The following is a 21,544-nucleotide window of genomic DNA, read 5'->3' as shown; positions in this document are numbered from 1 at the left end:
GGTGTGCAAACTCTCAGGCTACTTGGCAATCAAAGCCCTGCCAACTGAATAGCTTGCATTCTTATTCAGTAATCGTTTCATTCACTCATACTAAGTGTTCATTACATAGCTCAGTGTTAACAGCCCTTTAACTTGTCACATCCATGATGAATATAACAGCACCTGCATTCTAAACTAGGCTTTAAAACAGCAGCACCGTGGTGACCATAAAACAACCACTCATAACTATGGTTACGAGTGAATGTGGTGAGTAATATTTCATTTACCCCAGTCCTTGGCCCTTTGCACCAAAGACTCGCCATACACCCTACACAACCAACTAGGATGTCAGAGATACACAGAGTAAGGCAACAGGACAGCAGCAGAGGCACAGTGGATGACATTCCTGGGATGAGACAAGGGCACCAGGTTATGCTGGCTGAAGATGCTGTAGGATCAACACCCACTCAAATACTAACTTTCCCACTGCACTGATTTCAGAAGTCTCTTTTTGCAGCTCCCAAAGCTATCTCATGGCCACTTTTTTTTTCACCTACACAACTGCCTTCCCCAAAACACCCTAGAGTGCTTCCATGTTTCTCTTCCACTGTTTCCTAAGCTCTTTATCTTTAGAGATGACCTCATGTTTTAACATTTTTTCAGCCTCGTTCCTGTTTTCCTCCCAACCTGTAATAAAACTAAGCAAAAGTAGTAGGTGTGTTAGTTCAGAGCCCAAGAAGCAGGAGATAGAACTGTGTCTGGGCTAGAAAGGCCAACCAGCAAAAGCATGGATGACACAAGTTTTTGTTGGTGGCTGTGGAATTTCCTTAGTGTTCTGGGGGAGCCCAGTTCTGTCACCACCTTCCACCTTGGGGGATACCTGGCAGGTTGGAGGATGTAAGATGTGTAAGATCTTAATTCCACAACTATACGGTGCCAGAGCTACAGAATCTGAGCTCCCTAAAAGCACGGAAGCATGGACATTCTACTTTTTCATAAGCTCTTATCACCAAAGGAGAAAAAAAAAAGCATCTAACTTCTCCCTCTCTCTTGCCTGTCCCCCAGCCCTACTGCCCACCAAGAACCTTGAGCAAAATATTTTCCCCCTTCCAGAGGAGGAGATTCACGAGTGCTTTTTCTTATGTGTAAAGAAATATTACAAAGGGGGAGGAGCTTCTATTCCGGTCCTTTAAAACTAATAGCCTCTGGGCCCAATCCAAGTTCTCCCAGCTTTTTCCTCTCTGTTGGATATTGTTGGATGGAAGTACAAAATTACCATTGTTTTGGCTTTGCTTTTTTATAAATAGATCTCTATCAACAAAGGCATAAGATTAGTCTCTCATCAGCATGAACAGCTCTGTTCTGGCCTCTCCATGTTCTACCCGAGGATCACCAGATCCCCACGGTTATTCCAGCAAGCAGGGGAAATCAAAGAGGACTTCCAGAGATGGCGATACCTTTACATTCTGCCCACATCTCTCTCTGTGGCAGCAAATCTTCAGTGTGAAATCAACAATTCCAGGAGAGCAGAAGGTAATTCACCCCCTCCAAAAAACATGTGGCCACTTCAGGGCACTGCACACATGTTCACTCTTTATGGCAGGTCTCCTTGGATGACTGTGCTCTGCTGCGAGCCTGGGAATTACAGGACAAAAACAAGGAAGGGAGGGAAGAAAAAGAGAACACAAGTAGAAACAGCAAGAATCCATTACCCTGTGGGTCTGGTGTGCTGCAGGCTGCATTCCACCTCACACCCACGGAGCGACGTGTTGTCCAATCTAAAAAATCACAGCCAGGAGACTCTACTGGCTGAATTTGTTCTCTGAGAAGGGAGCAGAGTAGGGTATAATTTAGATCTTGAAGGTCAGGGCAGGATTAAGAGGAGGAAGCAAGAACCATAGACTTAGCCCATTTTAATTAGCAGAGAAGGACCCAGAAAGAAGGACAAGGACCATAGCACTTAGCAACTATTTACTAAGCACCCACTAAGTGCCCAGCACTGCTGTAGGAGCTCAGGGCAACAGGGAGGTGGCTGAAGCTGACCTCAGTAGGCCCTCACTCTTTCTGATTCGTAAGAGACTTAGACCGGAAATGGACCATCACCAGGGAGGAGAGCTATGGAGGGTTCACGCTGGTCCTGGAGAAAAGGATAGGATGACAGATCATCCCAGGTACAGGTGACACCTGGCCACAGGCTTGGCCTTGTTCCCAGGGGACAACTCTGTATATAATAAGCCTTTACTGCACTATAAGGTGTATTCTTTATTTTACTAAATGATGCTCTTACACAGTGATTTTCAATCCTAGCTGCATGTCAGAATTACCTAGGGAGTTTTTTTTAAATCCAGATGCCTGGACCCCACCCCAGACTAATTAAATCAGACTCTCTGTGGGTAGCGCCCAGGCTTCAGTATTTTTTAAAACTCTCCGGGGGATCCCAATGTGAGGCCGAGGCTGAGAACCACTTCATTGAGGTGATTGTCCTAATTACCTTCCAGCTTTTCTCTGCCTCCACAGTCCCCTTATCTAAGCTGTTATATTTCATTTTTATTTTTAGTTTGTTCTACTTTGTCCTTTCAGTAGGTAATTCTACAATAGCCCATTAAACCTTTTTTCATGCTTTAACTTTGCTTTTTCTCATTTAATTTTCATTGCCCACTCCACTTATTCCATCTTCCCATTATGCTTATTTTGTGCTGTGTTTTCTCTAGTATAGCATCAACACTTACAGGGCCCTTGATATGGGCAGAGTACTACAGGAGGCACTTAACTGCTATTAAAAATTAAATCTAATGCAATCATATTTCCTGTTAAATTCCATGCGACAGTTATGGGCTCTGGTCCTGTGGAAGATGGGCATTTTTGGCAAAGTCTATCTCCCTTCCTAGGAAGCAGCTTGCTCGGTATATAAATAAATGATCCAAAATGAATATATTGCCACAAAAAATAAAAGGAACATCCACAACTGGGGGCGGGGGGGGGGTGGGCGGAGAAGATTAAAAGCTGTCTGAATCCAAATAGCAACATCTGCCCTGCCAAAATCTTGGTCTCACTCTATAAGGGAGACACTGCCATTTGCAGCAGAAAGAAGCCCCCAGATTGTCTGTACAACTGGTGAGGCTGTTCTCTGGGGGCAGAACATCTGCTGATTCAGGCTCAGTCCCTCGTTGTCTGCAGGCAAGCCCAAGAGCACACCGGCCAGAGCTGAGACACTGAGGGCTGAGATGAGGCAGAAAGGGCCAGGAGACAGACCCAGAAACAGACCCTTCAGTCCTCAGGGGAAGCCACGCAGTGCATCTTGGCTGCACAGGTAAGGGTGGCGTTGGAGCCTCAGAACTGCAAGCCCTGCAGCTTCTTCCTGGGCCAGGTTAGCCCCAGAGAGCCTGAAGCTCTGTCACCCCCACGGAGCCCAGCCTGGCACTGAGCCCACCATAGAAGCCAATGGATGTTTGCCCAATAATTGGGTGAATGAATAAATGACTTCCCTAATGAAGTCATTCCTGGGAGAGATGGTGGGAAGTTGGAAATGGAAGCTAGCTCTGTAATTTCTGTAATCCCATTCTGGTACCTCTGTCCCCTGATGCTCTGACAGGGCTCCCCTCTCTTCCTTTTCCCTTGATTCTGTTTTTCAGGAATCAAGCCAGATGTCTTGTTGGAGCAAGAAGAGATGTTTTTTCCTTTCAGAAGGAGCAAGATTTGGCAGTGCCAAATGACAGAGGCAGGGAAATGAATAGTTACACGATACACTGGTGTTAGAGGGACCAGGATGGCTCCCTGAACTTTGTATACCAACGAGGAGACTACTGTGGCCTTGGTCTCCAGAACAATTTTACTTGTAGAGGCCAGTTCTCCCTGGAGATTCTTGAAACTACAGTGAGAGAGGAGGGACTTACAGCTGGTTGCCCTCCCCACAGTGCAACTCCTCTGCGTCCTCATAGGTCACAGCAAAGCCTGCCCCTCCCACCTTCCACACTGGTCAGCTGACCGCAAGTGCAGGTCTCCCTGTAGATCAGTCACAAGGTGTATCCATGTCTATTATTTCAAGATCGCAAGAGGCAGTATTATTGTTACCGTAATAACAGCTACTCTGTACACCGAGGCCTAATAGAAATACTGAGACAGGGATTTTGGAGGAAGAGAGAGATGGATTTATTCTTCTGCCAGGCAGAAGGGAAGACACGGCAGGCTAGTGCCTCAAGAACTGTGGCCCCTGTCCTTGGGACTCCAGGAAGATTTTACACGTGCGGGCTTGAAGTCTGGGGTATGTGGGTAAGGATCAACATGGTGGAGGTCTTGAGTTCTTTTTCCTTCACATTATTTCAAAAGTCATAGCTGGCATCAGGCCACCTGGCAATTGGGGTCCGGCAGTCAGTTAATTGTCTGGTTTATCAGCTGGAGACCTTTCTGAAATGTAAAAAAAAAAAAAACACCACGGGGGTGATTTGTTACAATGGTTGTATGGAATGCAGCTTCCAAGCTGTTAAGGTTAGGGAGTGAGAGCCAGGATGTAACTCACAGGGAGTTAAGGGTGATAGGCATCCCCTGTAATGTGTACAGTATCAGGGAGTTAGCTTTGTGAAGTAAGAATCTTGTTACTACAGATTAGTGACAGCTAAAGTAAAACAGGAAATGATTAACTCTTTCAGGCTAGGTTATCTTTCTCCTCTAGCCTGTTCCACTGTTCTCTTTGTTTTCCTTGCTCTCAAGAGGAAAAAGAACAATCACTTCTATTTGCATTGCAACATTATCCCCATTTTGTTGCCAAGAAAGCTGAGGCTTAGAGAGGTTAAGTGACTTGCAAGTAAGTGGTGGTGTCAGGTACAAACTCAGATCTTCCAAGCCTAGCAACAACTTAGCAGTGGTCTCTCCACTACAGCACAGCTGCCCCTTGAAACTACAGCAGGCAGTGAAAAACAAGGACTCCCAAGTTCTAGGACCCCATCCAGCCCAGTGTGTAGATGGTGTTCTGTCCGAGGGTTGTCCGAGCAGAGGTGGAGTTAACCAGCTGCCTGCTCTCAACAATCTGTGCAAATTCAAAGAAATGGAGTATGAGTTCAAAGGACTCACTTTAGGAACAGGAAAAGCAGCACTTTGAGAATATAGGGAAGTGAAGGCTGAAACGTGGATGAGCAGGCTTGCGAAGGTCCCTACTACCCTCAAATCTTTCATTCTTCCTTCTGTTCCCAATGAGGCCAATAAACAGATCTTCCTTCATTGCTATGTAATCAGTGTTGATTTGTCTGAGACTTCTCAGGCAACACCCTGGCCCTGAAAATGAAATATTAACTACCTCAGTCTCACAACCATCTCTAGCCACCATACACTAATGGAAAAGCAAGTGCAGTTTGCTTATTGAGGTCAGCAGTGCCTTTCTCAACCCTCCTCTGTCCGGTAAGGCTGAAGGAAGCAGAAGTTCCTGTAATGATATGGCCTGTCTTTAGAGCCACAACCCAAAGACCTCGGGTCCTTCCTGTGGCCATGATCTTGGGAATGAGTTCCTTACGGGTGTACCTCTGCGCTCCTGGTGTGTTGAAGACAGCAACTCACTTCCAAGTCAGACTTCCTATCGACAGAAGAAATTATTTCACTTCAATCAGCATTTTCGAGGACCCATATGGGTGCTTTAGGGGGATTACACAGGAGGTAAAACAGATCAAACAAGGGTGAGGCCACACTTATACATCATAAAGCACTGTATACAAAGGCAACTCCAGAACGTCTACAAAGGAGGGACTGAGGAGCTGCAATCTGGTTGAAAGATGCCTCAGGGACTTGCCTTGAGGCTGTATTCTCATAGCATGTGAGACTGGGAAAAATGTCAAAGAATTGGGAGACCGATGGGGATTACGGAAAAGGATGGATAAAGCCCCCCCAAAGTGCTCTTGTCTCTCCTGCTAACTGTTCAAGTCTCAGGGGTCCTGATTTTTATATAACGATGTCAAGGAAGAAGGAAACTAACAAATAGCCAAGCAATGAGCCAAGTGTTTGCAAATGTAATTTCATTTATCCCTCACAGACTGTAAAGAAACATCAGCACTCCCCAGAAGTCACATGAAGGGACAGACATCCCCAGGACCTGGGAAGTTGTGGCCTAATTGCTGACCTGGACACAGAAAGAACGAGCACAAGGAACACAGTCTGCGCAGAGCCTAAGAAAGGGGGGAGTCCAAGGGTAGGGCTCAGGCACACTTCTCTACCTTCCACCTGGGCACCCCACATAGGCTATGCTTGTGTTCAAGTTCCACCTTGCTCCTGCCACAGGCACAGGCTGAGCTCCTGCAGCAGGTCCTGACGCTCCTGGGTGGGGTAGAGCACGTCTCCTAGCCACACCCTGCCCCAGCTACCACAAAACCAAATCACCGCCCGCTCCCTCCCCACTACTGTCTTCCACCTCTGGCTTTGATTCATTGTTCATGTGGACTCTCTCCTTGTCAGGCCTAGAGGAAGGTTGTTTTTGTCCATGAGCAAAAAAACTCTTAAAATTACCTCTAACCTGTGGCACCTAGAAATCACAGTGGTAAACAGAAGCACAGTCTTGGAATTTTTCAGAATGACTTCCTGAAGAATTTGGGAGAATTCAGCATTAATTATCTAAGAAGATGGGCTTCTTTGAGCCCTGCTAACTGTTCTTTTGATGTTAATGCAGCTTTAAGCCTACAGCACTTCCTCCTGCCTCGGGGCTTTTTTTAAAAAATATGTCCGCATTTCTTATATAGAATGTTCTTTCCCTACACATGCCCCCTATACCTGGTGTATCAAGCAGAGTCCCAGCAGGAGACAGAGGGCACAGTCAAAACGGTGATTAAAAAGAATCTGATGGGAACTTCCCTGGTGGTGCAGTGGTTAGGAGTCTGCCTGCCAATGCGGGGGACACAGGTTTGAAGATCCCACATGCTGTGGAGCAGCTAAGCCCGTGAGCCACAGCTACTGAGCCCGCACGCCTAGAGCCCACGCTCCCCAAGAGAAGCCACTGCACTGAGAAGCCCGCGCACAGCTATGAAGAGTAGGCCCCACTCTCCACAGCTAGGGAAAGCCCACATGCAGCAAAGAAGACTCAATGTAGCCAAAAAATAAAATAAATAAATGAATCTTTTTAAAAATTATTTTAAAAAAGAATCTAATGAAAAGGACATTTACAAAGGTGTGGGCAGGTGTTATAGACTGAACCATGTCCCTCAAAAAAAGATATGCTCCAGTCCTAACCCACAGTACCTCAGAAAGTGACCTTATATGGAAATAGCATCACAGCAACTGATGTAATTAGTTAAGATTGATGCCATTCGTTAAGACGAGGTCAGACTGGAGTAAGGTGGGCCTCTCATCCAACATGACTGATGTCTTTGTAAGAAGAAAGCCTCTTAAAGACAGAGAGTCTGGGAGAAAGCCTCTTAGAGACAGAGAGTCTGGGAGAACACCATATGACATCAGAGGCAAGTCAAGCCAGAGTACACGGAGGACTGCCTGCAAACCACCAGCCACTAGGAAAAGGCAAGCAAGGATCAGCCTAAAGGTTTCCAAGGGGCCATGGCCCTGCTGACATCTTGATTTCAGACTTCTAGCCACCAGAACTGTGAGACAGCAGATTTCTGTTGTTTCAAGCCAGCCAATTCACAGGACTTTGTTAAGGCAGCCATAGAAAACTTATATGGCTGCGTTATGGGAAACCAAAAAAAGGTGGTGAAGCACCCTGGGTCTAGCAACAGAAGAATCGCTGCCCCCCGGCCTGAAGCATGAAGTACAGGAAACTTTACTGAAACCTGCAGCCTCCAGCAGAGGAAAGCAGCCATGGCCAAGGCACAGACTGACAGGAAGGAATCTGGGGTAACGACACCCCACCTCACCCTCCTCCTTCCCTCCAGTCTCCTGATGGTGCCTCCCATTGGCCAAACTGAACAGGATGCCAGAGAGCGAGGGAACGAGGTGGATGCTGTCCATTGAGATCAGCCTCCGAGAGGAGAAAATAGAGTGATCTCAGGGGACAAACAGACACTATCCAGCACACCTGGGTAACTTCTGCTTTTGAGTCTCAACTGCAAAGTCACTTCTTCAGGGAAGCCTTCCCTGACCTCCTGACCAGCTCCTGGCCCCTGTAATATGCTCTCACAATCCTGCTTCTGCAGAGTATTTGTCACTTGGCAGCACTGCAGAAATTCATTATGCAAATCATTGAGTGATGACTGGCTCTCATGCTAGAAACTCAGCTCCATGAGAGAAGAGACCATATCTGTCATTCATCAGTGAATCCACAAGGTCTGGTGCATAATAAAAATGACTAGATTTATAGGATGTGCCAATAGCCAAGCAACCTGATATAAAAAGATCAAGTAAGCTCAGAAAAGTTGCCCCTGGCAACTTTCAACAAACAACAAATAGAGAGCAGGCACCATTGTGTCCTACAGGTACAGGCAGTGTAATTCGTAATACCAGAGAATGTGACTATCTTGAATACTTGCTAACGGTCCTCTAGAAACTGTGGGTGAGGTGGGCAGTTGGGTAACTGAGATGACAGGGTAAGGAGAGCAACTACCATGAGGTCAAGCAAACTTGAGCTTGCTTCTGTCTGAATCCTCAGGCCAGTCTGGTCCCAGTCACACTGGGGAAAATAAGAAAGCTCAGGTGGGTCTCTGCTCCACTAGTGTGGGAATTTAGGTCCTGCACCCATCCTCAGATACTGGACCCTCTTTGTATACCAGGTGACCCTCTTCCCAGCTTCAGCTGCACCTCTAGTTTCCATTATTAATTTACCTGTTTTATTTCATAGATTATTGGCCGTGAAACCCAAAAGCGCAGGTTCCAAGAATTCAAAAACACCTCTCTTTTGAAGTATATCTAAATTTAGGCTGTCATAAACTGGGGAGTAGTCGTGGTTTCGAAGTTTTTTACAATACTCTACTTTGTGTAATTCAACATAGGTGACCTAAGAACCTTACAGAAAAGAAGATAGATGAGCTCAATAAAGATCAGGAAACTCTGGGTCAAATTCAGAGACAGTGTCTTGTTGGATTGCTCTTTTATACTTGGGTGAATCACCCTTAACCAACTTTGCCTGGAGGGAGTTTGCAGTAAACACAGCACTCGTTACAACACCCACAGTCCTTGTGCACACACTATCAACCTCCTCATCTGGTGGTTCTTTTGATTACGGCTGTAAATGTCAATAATTCTTCTTGCTATTAACTCTTAACATCACCACAGAGCATAAAACATATAACTCTAACATGAAAATGGAGCAACAACATCAAACTTCACTTCTAGGGCAGGAGGCAGAAACCTTGGGATCAATCAAATAAACTGTCTTAACCTCCTCTCAATTGGCCTTATTTATCTGGACCACATTATTGATCTTGAAGAGTGTTGTCATCTCATTCACAGGCAGCAGGCTCTGCGTGTTTCCCGTAATTGGCAAAACCTCTCTCGGGTAACAGAACAGCTGCCAGTGGCTGGTTTCCTCAGACACAAACGTGTCACAGAGAAGGTGTTGACTCAGAGGAGGGACCAGGCAGGGAACGAGTTGGGCAGTAGAGCTGTCCCCTCGTGGAGCCATGCAGAGGATCTGCTCCCTCATCCACCTCACCCTCTACTGGGCAGGTAAGACAGATCCCAGAACCTCAACTGAGCAAGACTCAGCGAGGCATCAAGGCTGCCAGGGCCTGACCCTTGAGCACACCCCTTACTCAGTGATCTCAGCCCCAGTCCTCACTGAGTCCCTCTCGTGTCTTTTCTCTAGGAGTCATGTCAGCTGTCGTGTTGGTGCCTCAAGATCAAGTAAGGACAGTGTTTGTAGGGGAATCTGTCACCCTCACGTGCTCCATGAAAGGAGAATCCATCAGTAACTACTATACCTTCTGGTACAGGAAGACCCCAGGTAACACAATGACTTTCATATACCGAGAAGGGGGCACGTATGGCCCTGGTTTTGAGGACAACTTCCAAGGTAAAATTGATTCTTTAAGCAACCAGGCCATGCTGAAGATCCTGGAGGCATCAGAGAGAGATGAAGGATCTTACTACTGTGCCTCGACTACCACCCTGCTGTGGGTTCACTTCTGAGCAGCTCAAAAAACATGGAGATCTAAGTGGAATAGCAGTTACAACAAGATCATGACTTTCTCCTGAATACATAGTTTAAGAAATGGAGGCTAGAGAAGGCTGACATTTGTGCCTTTCCTTCAGGCTCAGGGGCTCACAGCCTGCCCATGCACTCCCATGGTGCTCAGACAAGCAACCCCCAGTGCAGTGTGGCTCGGTGCAGGGCAGGAGAGAGGAGAGCCAGAGTCAGAAATTGTAGCATTTACTGTACATGCTTAACTGTTTTCTTGGAGCATCATAAAAGATTTGGCTGCACAGCCCAAAATACCAAGGATGTGGCAGAAAGAGGCACTTCCAAAATATGACTATGGTGATGTCCAGTTTCTCCCCAACTATATACACCAGGAATCTAGCTGATCTCGAGCAAGGGGGCTGGGAATGTAGGAAGACTCATCCTTTCCTTCGGTATCAGTGGTACACACTGCCTGTCATCTTCCCAATGGGGAAGGCAAGACTCGATCTCTAGCCTTCTATACTGTTGTGGACTTTTGCCCTCCTTTCCATCTCTACCTCTTTACTTCTTTTTCTACATGTTCTAGAAACAAAACATTGAACAGTTTTTTCCCACTGGCATTTCTTTATCATTCTTTGGACAGCTAAGTTTAAACTCCACTTTTATCTTGAACAATGTTCTTTTCCCAATTTAGATGATTGACAGCCTATTCTGAGGCTGAACCTGTGGCCTTCCTTCTGGCCTTGTCTAGAAAAGCTACCATTCCCCTTATTGAATATTTTATTGGAATTTTGGTGATGATGGTTATGTTCAGTAAATTGATTATGGTGATGGTTTCATGGGTGTATGGGTACGTCTGAATTCATCGGGTTATGTGCTGTAAATATGTGCAACTTTTAATAAAGATCAACAATCTTATCAATAATCTAATCAGAGGTCCTCCCGTCCATAGAAATACAAAGAGGCTGACAACTGTTTGCCAGACACACACAGTTGGTTCTAGTCAGGGAACCTCACTGTTCCATCAAGGCTCCTCCCAATGTCATTCTTTTTCATATGTATATGTGTATACATACATATATAGATGGTTTATATATAGATAGATGTTGTCAAAGTTTTGGAACCATAGTTTTAAAAGACCTGCAAGATGGATTCCTAGGAAGAGACCCAGTGGGTCCTTCTGACAAAGACTGGAGGAATGTCTTTGATGAGAAGGAGGAGGGAAAACATCTGGACAAATTCATAAAACTGTATGTTAGCTGTCATAATGATTAATATATGTTGAGTGCTTACTATAGGCCAAGCACTATTCTGAGCACTTTCATGTGTTACATGATTAAATCCTCTCAACAATTCTATGCTGCATTTTCTATTATTATCCCCACTTTACAAATGAGGCTCAGAAGAGCTCAAACACTTGCCGAAGATACCACTGCTAGTGAGGGAGGGTGACAGGTTTCAGATGCTGGAGGACACAGTATGTGATTCGGGGGATTGGGGGAGGGTGGTCCATAGAGGAAGCCACCCCCAGGATGTGTCAGAAATAAGGAACAACAGGGCTGTGCCCTCGCCACCAGACCTGTTCAAACCAATGCTCTGTGACTGTCTGTCAAGAATCTGGGACAACACAGCAGGGCTCCCAGATGATTTCTCAATGTTTTCTAACTCTGAGATTTTGTGATCCTGACACAAGCTTCATTCTGTCTTCTAAAATCATCTGTACCTCTTCATCTTTGAAACCGGAATAAGAAGTGTTCCATCTTCAGAGACAATACGAGTTCCATCTTTACAGTATTCTTTTTTTTTTTATTATCTTAACTAGTTTTTTTTTTTTTTTTTGGGGGGGGGTACACCAGGTTCAATCATCTGTTTACAGTATTCTTAAAAGCTAATGATAGAAAGGAAGTAAATTGCATTGCACATAGTAGTTATATCATAAATGTTACTTACCGGAAGAAAGGGCCAACAATAAAGTGGAATAATTGAGGAGAAAGTGAACTAAATTACAGAGTGCCAAGATGCAACCCCTTTACAAGTGTGGACTTACTTAATCCTTATGACAGCCCAGCGAGGTCTTTATTGTCAGCTCCATGTCACAGATGGGGAGAATGAGAGAGACTGGGTAGCTCACCTAAGTTTCCAGAAGCAGAGCCAGGATCTGGGTCTGAGTCAGAGGCAGATGGCCCTGGCACTGGGCTAGGGGCTGTGGGATATACGAAAGAAATACATCACCTATAACAATATCTGAATTAGTGAACGGCTGGGAACCAGTGTGTGAAGTCCGGTCATCTGTGTGATGCAGAGGTTGCCCTTGACTCCTCGGCCAGTCCAGGGGAGAGGGGATGGGGGTGGGGTATCTAACTCCTTCCACCTCTACTTCTCCCTCCCTTGCTTTAAAACACCAGTTCAGTTTCAGCTCCCAGGCTGTTCTCTGGAGATGCCTCACTCCCGGGACTGAAGGAGGACAGCTGCTACCCAGCCACCTCCCACTTCCACTCCTGCGCCCACCCCTGGGTCGGCAGCTTGTCACCCAAGCCACAACATGGGAAGTGGGCCCACGTATCCTCCCTTCTGATGCCTGTCAAAGGCAATACCTTGTTGAATTCCCTTAGTCTCTGGGGTGCTACTGCATTCACTGCCTTCTCCTCACCTTCTCAGAGGCCTGCCTGAAACGGCAGCTACAGGGGTCTGGGACTAGTGTGATGAGAGCTGAGGAATTCTGTGGGTCCCTGGTGGGTCCATAGAATTGCCCACTTTACCATCCATGTATATCTGCACCGTGAGACAGTGTCTGAGGTCATCTCTTCCATTTTCGCTGACTTATTATCACTTATATCAAGGCAGCAGAAGGGCTCAGGATCTATCATCCACAGTTCTCTGCATTCAAAATGAGCAAACTGACACCAGAAAGCACTGCGGTGAATTAAGGTGCAGGAGCCACCATGCAAAGAAGAGAACTGGGTTCAAACCAAACTTCCCTGCTCTGGTAGGGTCTTAAACAGCCTGCAGTGCCTCTGACAGGAAGTGCTGGCTAATAAATTCTCCATGTTAACAAGGTAAAGAAACTCCTGAATTGAGGCTTCTTTCCTACTTCTCAATTCAACATCTTGCCTCCAAATAGAAATTGATATCATGGGGTTATACATCTCTAATAGTTTTTGGTCAGAGCGTTTTATTCTTCCTCCAGCAAACACCATCTCTCCTCTCTGCTTAATTTTTCTCCGTAGTATTTATGACCATTTGGTGTGCTGTATATTTTACTTGCTTATTTATTTGTTGTTTAGCTCTCCACTGGAACGCAAGCTCCGTGATGGCAGAGATTCTGTCTGTTTTCTTCACTGCCTTAACTCCAGCACTTAGAATAAATCTGGCACGAAATGGGCACTCGACAAATGTGTTGAATGAATTGAGTGAGTGCGATGTGTAATAAATGAGTGCTAGGTACCCTGCACTGTGCTGGCTGCTGCGGTAGTGTACAACTTTGCCCTCAGAAATGCTTTATCCAAGCCTCATCTATCTGTTAACAAGATTTTCTGAAGGGTAGATAATAGAGCACTCTAGAACACCAAATAACTGACTCTTGGAGAGCAGACGTCAGTGCTCCCACATTCCTTGGACATCCCCCCATGACAGGGGTAAAATGGGCCAGGGCGGGAGGCAGGGAGAGGGGATGGCAAGCTTTCGCCTTTCACCATCTTTTCTCTCCTTTTAATCCTAAGGCCCCAGCCCCCAAGTCTTGGACTGTCGGGGAGAAGGTTGAACATTTCTACTTTACTTCACAAAGGAATTTTGCAAAATTTCTCTCCGAACAGACTGCTGGGGCATGCCATCGCTCGTAAACCGTAACCAAAGGGCACAATGACACATTTTCCTAAACAAAAGAGCAACTCCTAACTCCATCACGTGATTCTGAAATTCTTCAGGAATGCAGAATCCCTTGGGCTCTTGTGTTTTTAGCAATTCACACATACGCAAACACATACACTGTGAATGGTCACAGTGTATGGTGGTGTGGATCAAATACTGGAGGAACTCTCTGAAGGCACAGCCTGGATGCTCAAGGCTCCCAGACACTACCCAGCATGCATGCTCAGTCAGAAACAAAGGAAGTGTGCCACTGACGGCACAAAGGAAGTCAAGCCACCATGCAATTGCTCCTATTCATTTAAACAAGGCAGGCTCTCCAGCTCTGTGTTTAAATAAGAAATCTAATGGCCCTAAGTTTTCTATTACCTGTATACATGTGAGAGAATAGAGAAGCTTTAATGATCCCTTTCTGGCATAAGGACAAAGCCCCAGGAGTATCTATAACTTTCAGAAAAAGAAATGTCAGTATAAATACATTACTAGGGCAACAAATTATTCAGAAAGAAAACCAATCCAAAGTGTAGACTTTTGGAGATTAAAGCTGCTTTCGTAGAAAAAACACCATTTATTTATTCAATAATTATTTATTAAGTAGCTACTATGTGCTGGGTACTTTTCTAGACATACTGGGAATACAGACGCTCAGGAGTTTATTTCAGTGAAAATAAACACAAAATAAAATGAGTAAAATACGTTAGGTGGTGATGCTTGCCGTGGAGAAGACTTGCAGAGAGGGAGAGAGAGTATGAAATCAGGGGCTGAGGGAGGCAATTCTTTTAAGTCAGATGGTCAAGGTTACATTTCAGCAAAGACCTGGGATGAGCAGTAAGATATATTGAGAGTCTGGATGTCTACCGGAATTTTCTATTAGAAATAATATTTTCATGTCCAGTTTTATGACACATCAAAGTACCAGCTTTTCGGTAGCTTGGAAGAATTGGCAACAGTTTTTTCTTCCTCTCTTGCTGTGAGCCCTTTCACCAGTCACTCAGACTTTCATTTTTCAAAACCAAGTGATAGAATTCCATGAGTTAGCACAAGTGGGGAGGAAGCTGTCCTGTAAATGTAAAAACTTAGAACATGAAAAGGAAGATGGTGGAACTGAATTATTGACAGATGGAATACGGAGCAGGTACCACTGAGCCATTTTGCCTTTTCTCCCTGCTTAGGTGACCACATTCTATGGACTGATCAGTGTGTCTTCCCAACCATAAGAGGAGGGCATGCAAATTGGATGAAGCATTTCTCTTGCTGGTCCCCAAGATGCTGCTGCTCCAGCAGCCCCAGGAGAGACTCTGCCGCCACATCTACACTTGCAGATCGACGTGCCTCCCAAAAACTGTCCCAAGAGACAGGGAAGCTGAAATAAAATGTGTTTACCTCAGTGATGTTCTTGGTTTTTTCTCGTCTCCAGGAAGCCAGCCACAGAGAACCTGAGGAATTTGGAGTAACTGTGGAGAAAGCTGGAGGGTTTTCACATTTCCTCGCAACATTTTGGGGATTTCCCCTCCAGGACTTCCAGGCGTGCTGGGACCACAAGGCCCAGGGTAGTTCCTGGAGTTGGTTTCCATCCCCACTTGTCACATAACAGAAGCGAGCAATATTTCTCAGAGGCAGTGAGAAGGAAAGTCAGCATCCACAGGGACAATACCAAAAAAAAATACCCACATAGCTTGGGTCTGAGTTGTCAACAGCTCTGTCACATCCAAGGTGTCCTCGTGCATAAAGATTTCAACTACGTCTGCAGAGCACATGTTATGGTCATGAGTGATTGATGGAAGAGTAACTACCTCAATTGCCTTAAGCGGGGAAGAAGGATTTCATGCACCAAATTTATAAATAAGGACACAAAAAACCACAAAAGAGCCAATATTACTGGCACTACACATTGAAACCAGAGATGTGATCCAGTAGCAATGACACTCCTCTGTAGCAAAAATAAACTTAAAAATTATTGAGTTCATAGCTAGTCCATTTCTGAACATCCAAACCATCATTATGTTTTCCACATGAAGGATCTCCTTCTCAGCCCTACAAGCCCCAGCTCTATCCCCACCAACACACAGAGCGTTAGAACTCTGAGAAACTTCAATCACCTCCTGGTTTATCTTCTTCCACTGAAGATGTAGAAACTGAGGAATGCGGAAACTGACTTTCTCCCCAGCCCACAGTCAGCTGGTGGCAAAGCCAAAAGAGAGCAGGGCTCCCAACCCGGGTCATGAACATCTGCCACCACACCCTGACACCTGGTTGCCACAGGAAAGCACCCTATCACCCCTGTATTTTCTGTCCACATCCCTGCTATACTATGCTCCTCTCTGGTCAGCTGGAAGATCTCCCCCTAGCCAAGCTGAGCTGGAAGAGTAAGAAGTCTCATGGGGGTTGTGGGAGTACAGAGCCTCAAAGAACACCAGGGGGTCCACGGCACTTCCACCCTTGCTTTCTAACCCCTTTTTAAAGAAACTGCTTGAAATCTCAAATCTTGCCCTGGTTCCTTTTGCATTTCTTTGGGAGCCTAGCTCCCTACCGAGTACATAGCAGGTGTTCAGTATAAAGAAGAAAGGCTGGTCTCCTGCCCTCTCTTCTCAGCTTAAGTAAACCCCACTCATTAGGAACCCTGCTCCTCACTCCCCGCCCTTTGTCCCTGCGGCAGTGCCTCTGATCCTGTCTGCTGAGGAATGGACTGATCAATGGCCAGAGCCTGCCTTCCATTCAGAGACAAAATCTCCCCACCTTTCTTTTTCAAAATAAATTTAAGTCCGCAATATGATAATGCTGTTAAGAAAAAGAAAGCTCATGAGGTGCTATAAGATTATAAGAATGGCAATGTTATTATACTCAGCACTGGTCAGCTCTTCCCATAGGGTCACTGGCCTGGCACATCCCAGAATTAGCCTGCGTAAGTCTTGGAGAAATTAAACAGTGTTAAATTGCAGCCTGTGAAGAGTTATTATACAATGGAAAAGAAACCCAGTAGACTAGAACCTGTGTTCAAAACCTACTCTTGCTGTGTGAGAACCTGAGAACCTCCCCTCCCCAGGCTCATTTGCAAGGCAAGGAAACCGGAACTGATACAGCCTGAGGTCCCTTCCCCTTCTCACCCTCTATGATGCTATGATCAGTCATCCCCATTTCCTATGAGCCGAGAAAAAAAAGAAAACTTTCTGAAATTTCAGCGAGAAGAAGTTAAGAATGAAAAACGTCCTTGAAATGAAAATCATCAATAGCCGTAAAGAGGTACTAGTAACAATAATCATTGATGTCCTACAGTCATGGGGTACTTTTCTATGTGCAAGCCATTGCTCAGAGTAGTTTACATGTTTTCATTTGTTTAATCTTCACAACAATGCATTGCTACTATTGTCCTTATTTTGTAGATGAAAACACAGAAGCAAGGCGAGGGTAAGGCATTGCCCAAGGTCATACCACTGGTAAGTGGCTGAGCTTGGACACAAGCCCAGGCAGCCTGCCTCCAAAGATATTGTGCCATGCAACCCAAGAGGCTCCATTTTCCACAGCTTATTAAAACCTGTTTTTTAAATCTTGTCTGTGGGCAAAAGAGTGGGTCCAATACCTTCCCAAAGTCCTTTCTGACTGTAGTAGGCTCTGTTCCATTAAAGGAAGCTATGCAAGGAGGAAAGAACTATTTCCTGTTGGGTCCCCCATGATACTACACATTTTGCATCCAAGAAGACTAATAGGCTCCGTGGTGTGTTTGTGGGCACTTTTCCACCCTCAGTCTCCAGCATGTGGTATCTGCCTGGGCTGATCTTCCTTGTGCTATTCCTCTATGGTAATGCAAGAGTCATCCTTTTTGAGATAGTATCATGTCTGTCTCTCACAATTCTTATCAGTACTTCCTCTTTTCCAGAGATCCAGTCACTGAATCAGCTGGGGCTTTTGGGGGGACCATGAGAAGCTCTGGGGACTCCCTAATGATCACCTGCAGTGCCTCTGGGTTTAATTTCTGACTCTTCTGGGTGAACTGCTACCATCAAGCTCCAGAAAGACCACATGAATTTGTTTCTAAAATTAGTCCTTAGGGAATTACTCGTTTCCCATGGAGGGAAGATTTGTTATCACTAGGAATAACATCAAAAATCACTTGTATTCACAAACCCACAGACTGGAACCAGAGGTTGAGTATTATTGTGCTTTCACGGCCATGAACCATAAAGAAAGTGAAGGGAGTTGAAATCTCCCTGGTAGGCAGAATGAAAGGAGAATCTGCATGGAAGATCGGTGACCTTTCTCCAGCCACACCTCCCTCTCCCAGATCTACACTTCCATCTTGATCACACTTAGGACTACTCTCTCATTCTTATCTGAAACAGTATCTTCACTTTGCTTCTTTGAATTTTCCCAGTCTTTTCAGTTTCCAACTTACCGCATCCAGGGGTGGTTGCCAGATCTACACTTCCATCTTGATCACACTTAGGACTACTCTCTCATTCTTATCTGAAACAGTATCTTCACTTTGCTTCTTTGAATTTTCCCAGTCTTTTCAGTTTCCAACTTACCGCATCCAGGGGTGGTTGGGCCAAAGGGTGAGGAGAGATGTGATGGGGACCCTAAGGAATCAGTCCTGAGTGACCCTCCCAGAAGTCCTGTTGGCCAGAGGAATTGTTCTCAATGATGACTGAGTGGTCAGAAAGTTAAACTCATACCTGCCTCTCAGGTGAAGCTGACCGCCGTTCAAGGTCGCTTTTATTAGCCCTTGACTTCTAGGACGTTGGAGGAAAGAGACAGAAAGAGCAAAACATGTAATCATGCCAAAGTGAAAGAAAGATGAGGATGGGATTTTCTCTAAGTTCCAGATAACTACCTTCTATAATCCTTCCCAGATTTTCAGATCCATGAAGACTTCTTTATTGTGTTAACAAAAAGTTTCATGATCAAGAGATTCAGATAAAACTGACAGATTAATCTCATCAACAGACTTTGGAGTCAGATATTCACTATGAGAAGTGACTCAAATGCTCTGAGCCTGGTTCTTCATCTGAACAAAGTTCATCTGAACACCAGCTATCATGGAGGGTGGTTTAAAAAAAAAAAAGTTTCATGGCACAATTTAAGTAGGCGTATTTTTCTCCCTTAAATAGTGGCAATATAGTGCAGATAACTAAAGTGATATAGAAAAATAAATATGCTTAATCATTCACAAAAGTATTAAAATGTGTTGAATTTAAAAACAATAATCTGAAAATGGTCCCTAACTTTGGCAAGGTCTTTTTACCTGTCTTGATATGAACAAGTTTAAAAATTTGGTCTAAAAAATTTAGTCTAAAAACTGCATATATGTTTTTATATATGAGGGTTTTTTTTAATAGCAAAAAGAGCATGGGTTGTGGAATCAGACAAAAGTGAGGAAGCGTCACAACTCCTCATTTACTGTGGGCCCTTGAACAAGGTTGCTCAACTTCTCTAAATTCTATTGCCTCATAGATAAAATGGAGGTAATAATACCTGCTTCACAGAGTTATTACAAAGATCAAATGAAATAATTGCTAGAAATCACCTGGCACTCCTGGGTGACTAGCACTCTCAATGATGCTAATACTCTCTCCCCTCAGCTCCTAATGGTCTGAAGGAGGGTGGTTTTTACCCAGAAGAGAGAAGAATAAAGGATCTAAAATGGAAGGAAACATTGACAATGACCACAACATTTTTTCAAACCAAGAAGTCCAAATGTGCTACCAGCATATTTTTCATAAAAATAGCTCATCAGGAATATTCTCCCCACACAACCTCTTTAAATTCTTTCCATGCATTGATGATAGTGAAAGTCTCAAAGACAAGTCCAGTATTGGGAGGATCTAGGTCCCCAATAACATACTGTGTCTTCATTGCCCTCTGTCTGTACCAAATGCGGGTGGCCCAGGCCAGCCTCAGCTTTACCAGAAGTAACAAGGAGAATGAATTTTTCATGCCAAACTCTTCTCCAATAGATGTGGTTTGGATGTCTTGGACAATAGCTATACAAGGACGTCTCAATTTTCAGAAAGCTCAGCCTTTGAGCTTTGAGGGTATTCCCCTGCAGGGCCTTGCCAGTCTTAGGATATTTAACTAATGTACCTTATTAGGAATACAGAGATCTTTTTTCATCCTTAAAAAGAAGCTATTAAGTTTAGTTACTAACCTGTGAGGGGTTACATTTGTCCATCCTCATGCTGCCCATGCTTCCTACCTAGGGTTAGTTCACTATAGCACTTGGCCAAGAAAACCAAGTTCCCCTAAATGAATCCCAAAGATAAATATGCACATTTCAGTACTTTGGCTTCTTCCATTAAAAAAAAAAAAATCTATGGAGACCTTATCCAGGGGAAATAGGAAGAAAAGCCAGGGTATCAGAGCTTCTCTCTTGCCAGAAATGCATGTTCTGATGGGAGAAGATGGTGAAGGGTATCTGTGCCAAATCCCACGTGGGAAAGAAGCTGTCTGGGATCTGAGGAAACTTCCATCTGCTAAGAGGAGCTAGCAGCCTGTTGACAAAAATTTGGGGGGAGGGGGGATTCAGAACTCTTACTTCTTTCTGTGTGACTTTAGATTAGTCATGTAAACTTTTTGAGCCTCAGATTCTCATCTGTACAATAAAGAGTCTATATTAGATGATCGCTATGCTTCCTTCCGCACCAACAAGCTGTAGATCTCTGCCCAGCAAGAAAGAGAAGGAAGTAGGTGTGGGACAAAGGGGATCAAATTTCACAGATTCCCAAGATTGTGATGCACAAATTCCTGCCTGGCTGATTCCTTTATGTGACTCAGTAAGGATAAAATCAGGAAAAGAACTAAACAAAATACACTCTTGCTTAATCAAAGGGGATTGAAAGCCATTGCTAACCTCACACCTACCTTGCTCTGCCTCCAACTCACCTCTTTTGGGACACTCCTCCTCCTCTTTTAATGCCTCATCGGGATTTTTCAAAAACTATGATCACTCAAGGTTGAAGCTTTTAATCTCCCATGTATAAAAGGATATGCAAATAGAGTTCAGTTTCCTGTTGAGTCTCTGCCAAGGTCTTAGCCTGGCAGTTCTGGAAAAGAGCCAAAGACCTCATATTTCTTGGCTGTTAACATTCTCCCATCTGTGCTCAAGTCAGCAGACTGGGCTTCAGGCTGTGGCTTGTCTGTATAGTCTTACACTTTCCTAGCTTTTCTAAAGGAACTCTTAAGAATATTTCTGCAAGAAAGTACCTTGGCCCTCAAGTAACCAGATGGAGGATTATCTGGTTATATTTGGGGACTGTAAGAAAAAGACCAGGAAGTCTCTATCTCTACATCATGGCCTCAGAATCCAATCTGATAAACTATTTCAGGTACTGACATTAATTAGATCTTAGGTAATGCCCATAAATATCAGTAAGTCATCTGTGTCCCCAATACAGGGTGTCCTACGTCATGCATACACAAGGTGAAAACGGTAATATCCTCAGCTATAATAACAGCCCTGAAGAGCATTCAAAAACAAAGACCTGAAAAACACAAGACATCTCAATGTGCTTCTGAGCCAGAGGCTCTGCTAAACAACAGAACCAGTGATCAGACCAATTGTCCCCTGTGTCTCACTGATTGAACTCATGCAAAATAGCAGCTGCCATTTCTACTCCATGCAAGGCATTCAGACCCAAGTGCGTTAAAGAGTTGCTACTAATATTC

General features: G+C 44.7%; 1 protein-coding gene and 2 gene segments (V, D, J or C); all 3 read left to right on the top strand.

The window, feature by feature from the left end:
- Window positions 1–21,544, top strand: part of LOC130844884 (T-cell receptor alpha chain constant-like) — a 590,793-nt gene that overhangs the window by 337,989 nt on the left and 231,260 nt on the right.
- Window positions 1–21,544, top strand: part of LOC130844891 (T cell receptor delta constant-like) — a 475,273-nt gene that overhangs the window by 307,936 nt on the left and 145,793 nt on the right.
- On the top strand, window positions 1,322–15,406 carry LOC130844888 (uncharacterized). The gene is made up of 4 exons (XM_057721212.1): window positions 1,322–1,512; window positions 9,352–9,567; window positions 9,707–9,844; window positions 15,058–15,406. Exons 2-4 carry the CDS (start codon window positions 9,522–9,524, stop codon window positions 15,255–15,257), a joined length of 384 nt encoding a protein of 127 aa, XP_057577195.1. The 5' UTR covers window positions 1,322–1,512; window positions 9,352–9,521; the 3' UTR covers window positions 15,258–15,406.

The sequence above is a fragment of the Hippopotamus amphibius genome, chromosome 2, assembly GCF_030028045.1.
Source record: "Hippopotamus amphibius kiboko isolate mHipAmp2 chromosome 2, mHipAmp2.hap2, whole genome shotgun sequence".
Lineage (NCBI taxonomy): Eukaryota > Metazoa > Chordata > Mammalia > Artiodactyla > Hippopotamidae > Hippopotamus > Hippopotamus amphibius.
The sequence above is the reverse complement of the archived record's forward strand: the minus strand, read 5'-3'. Positions and strand labels throughout refer to the sequence as shown.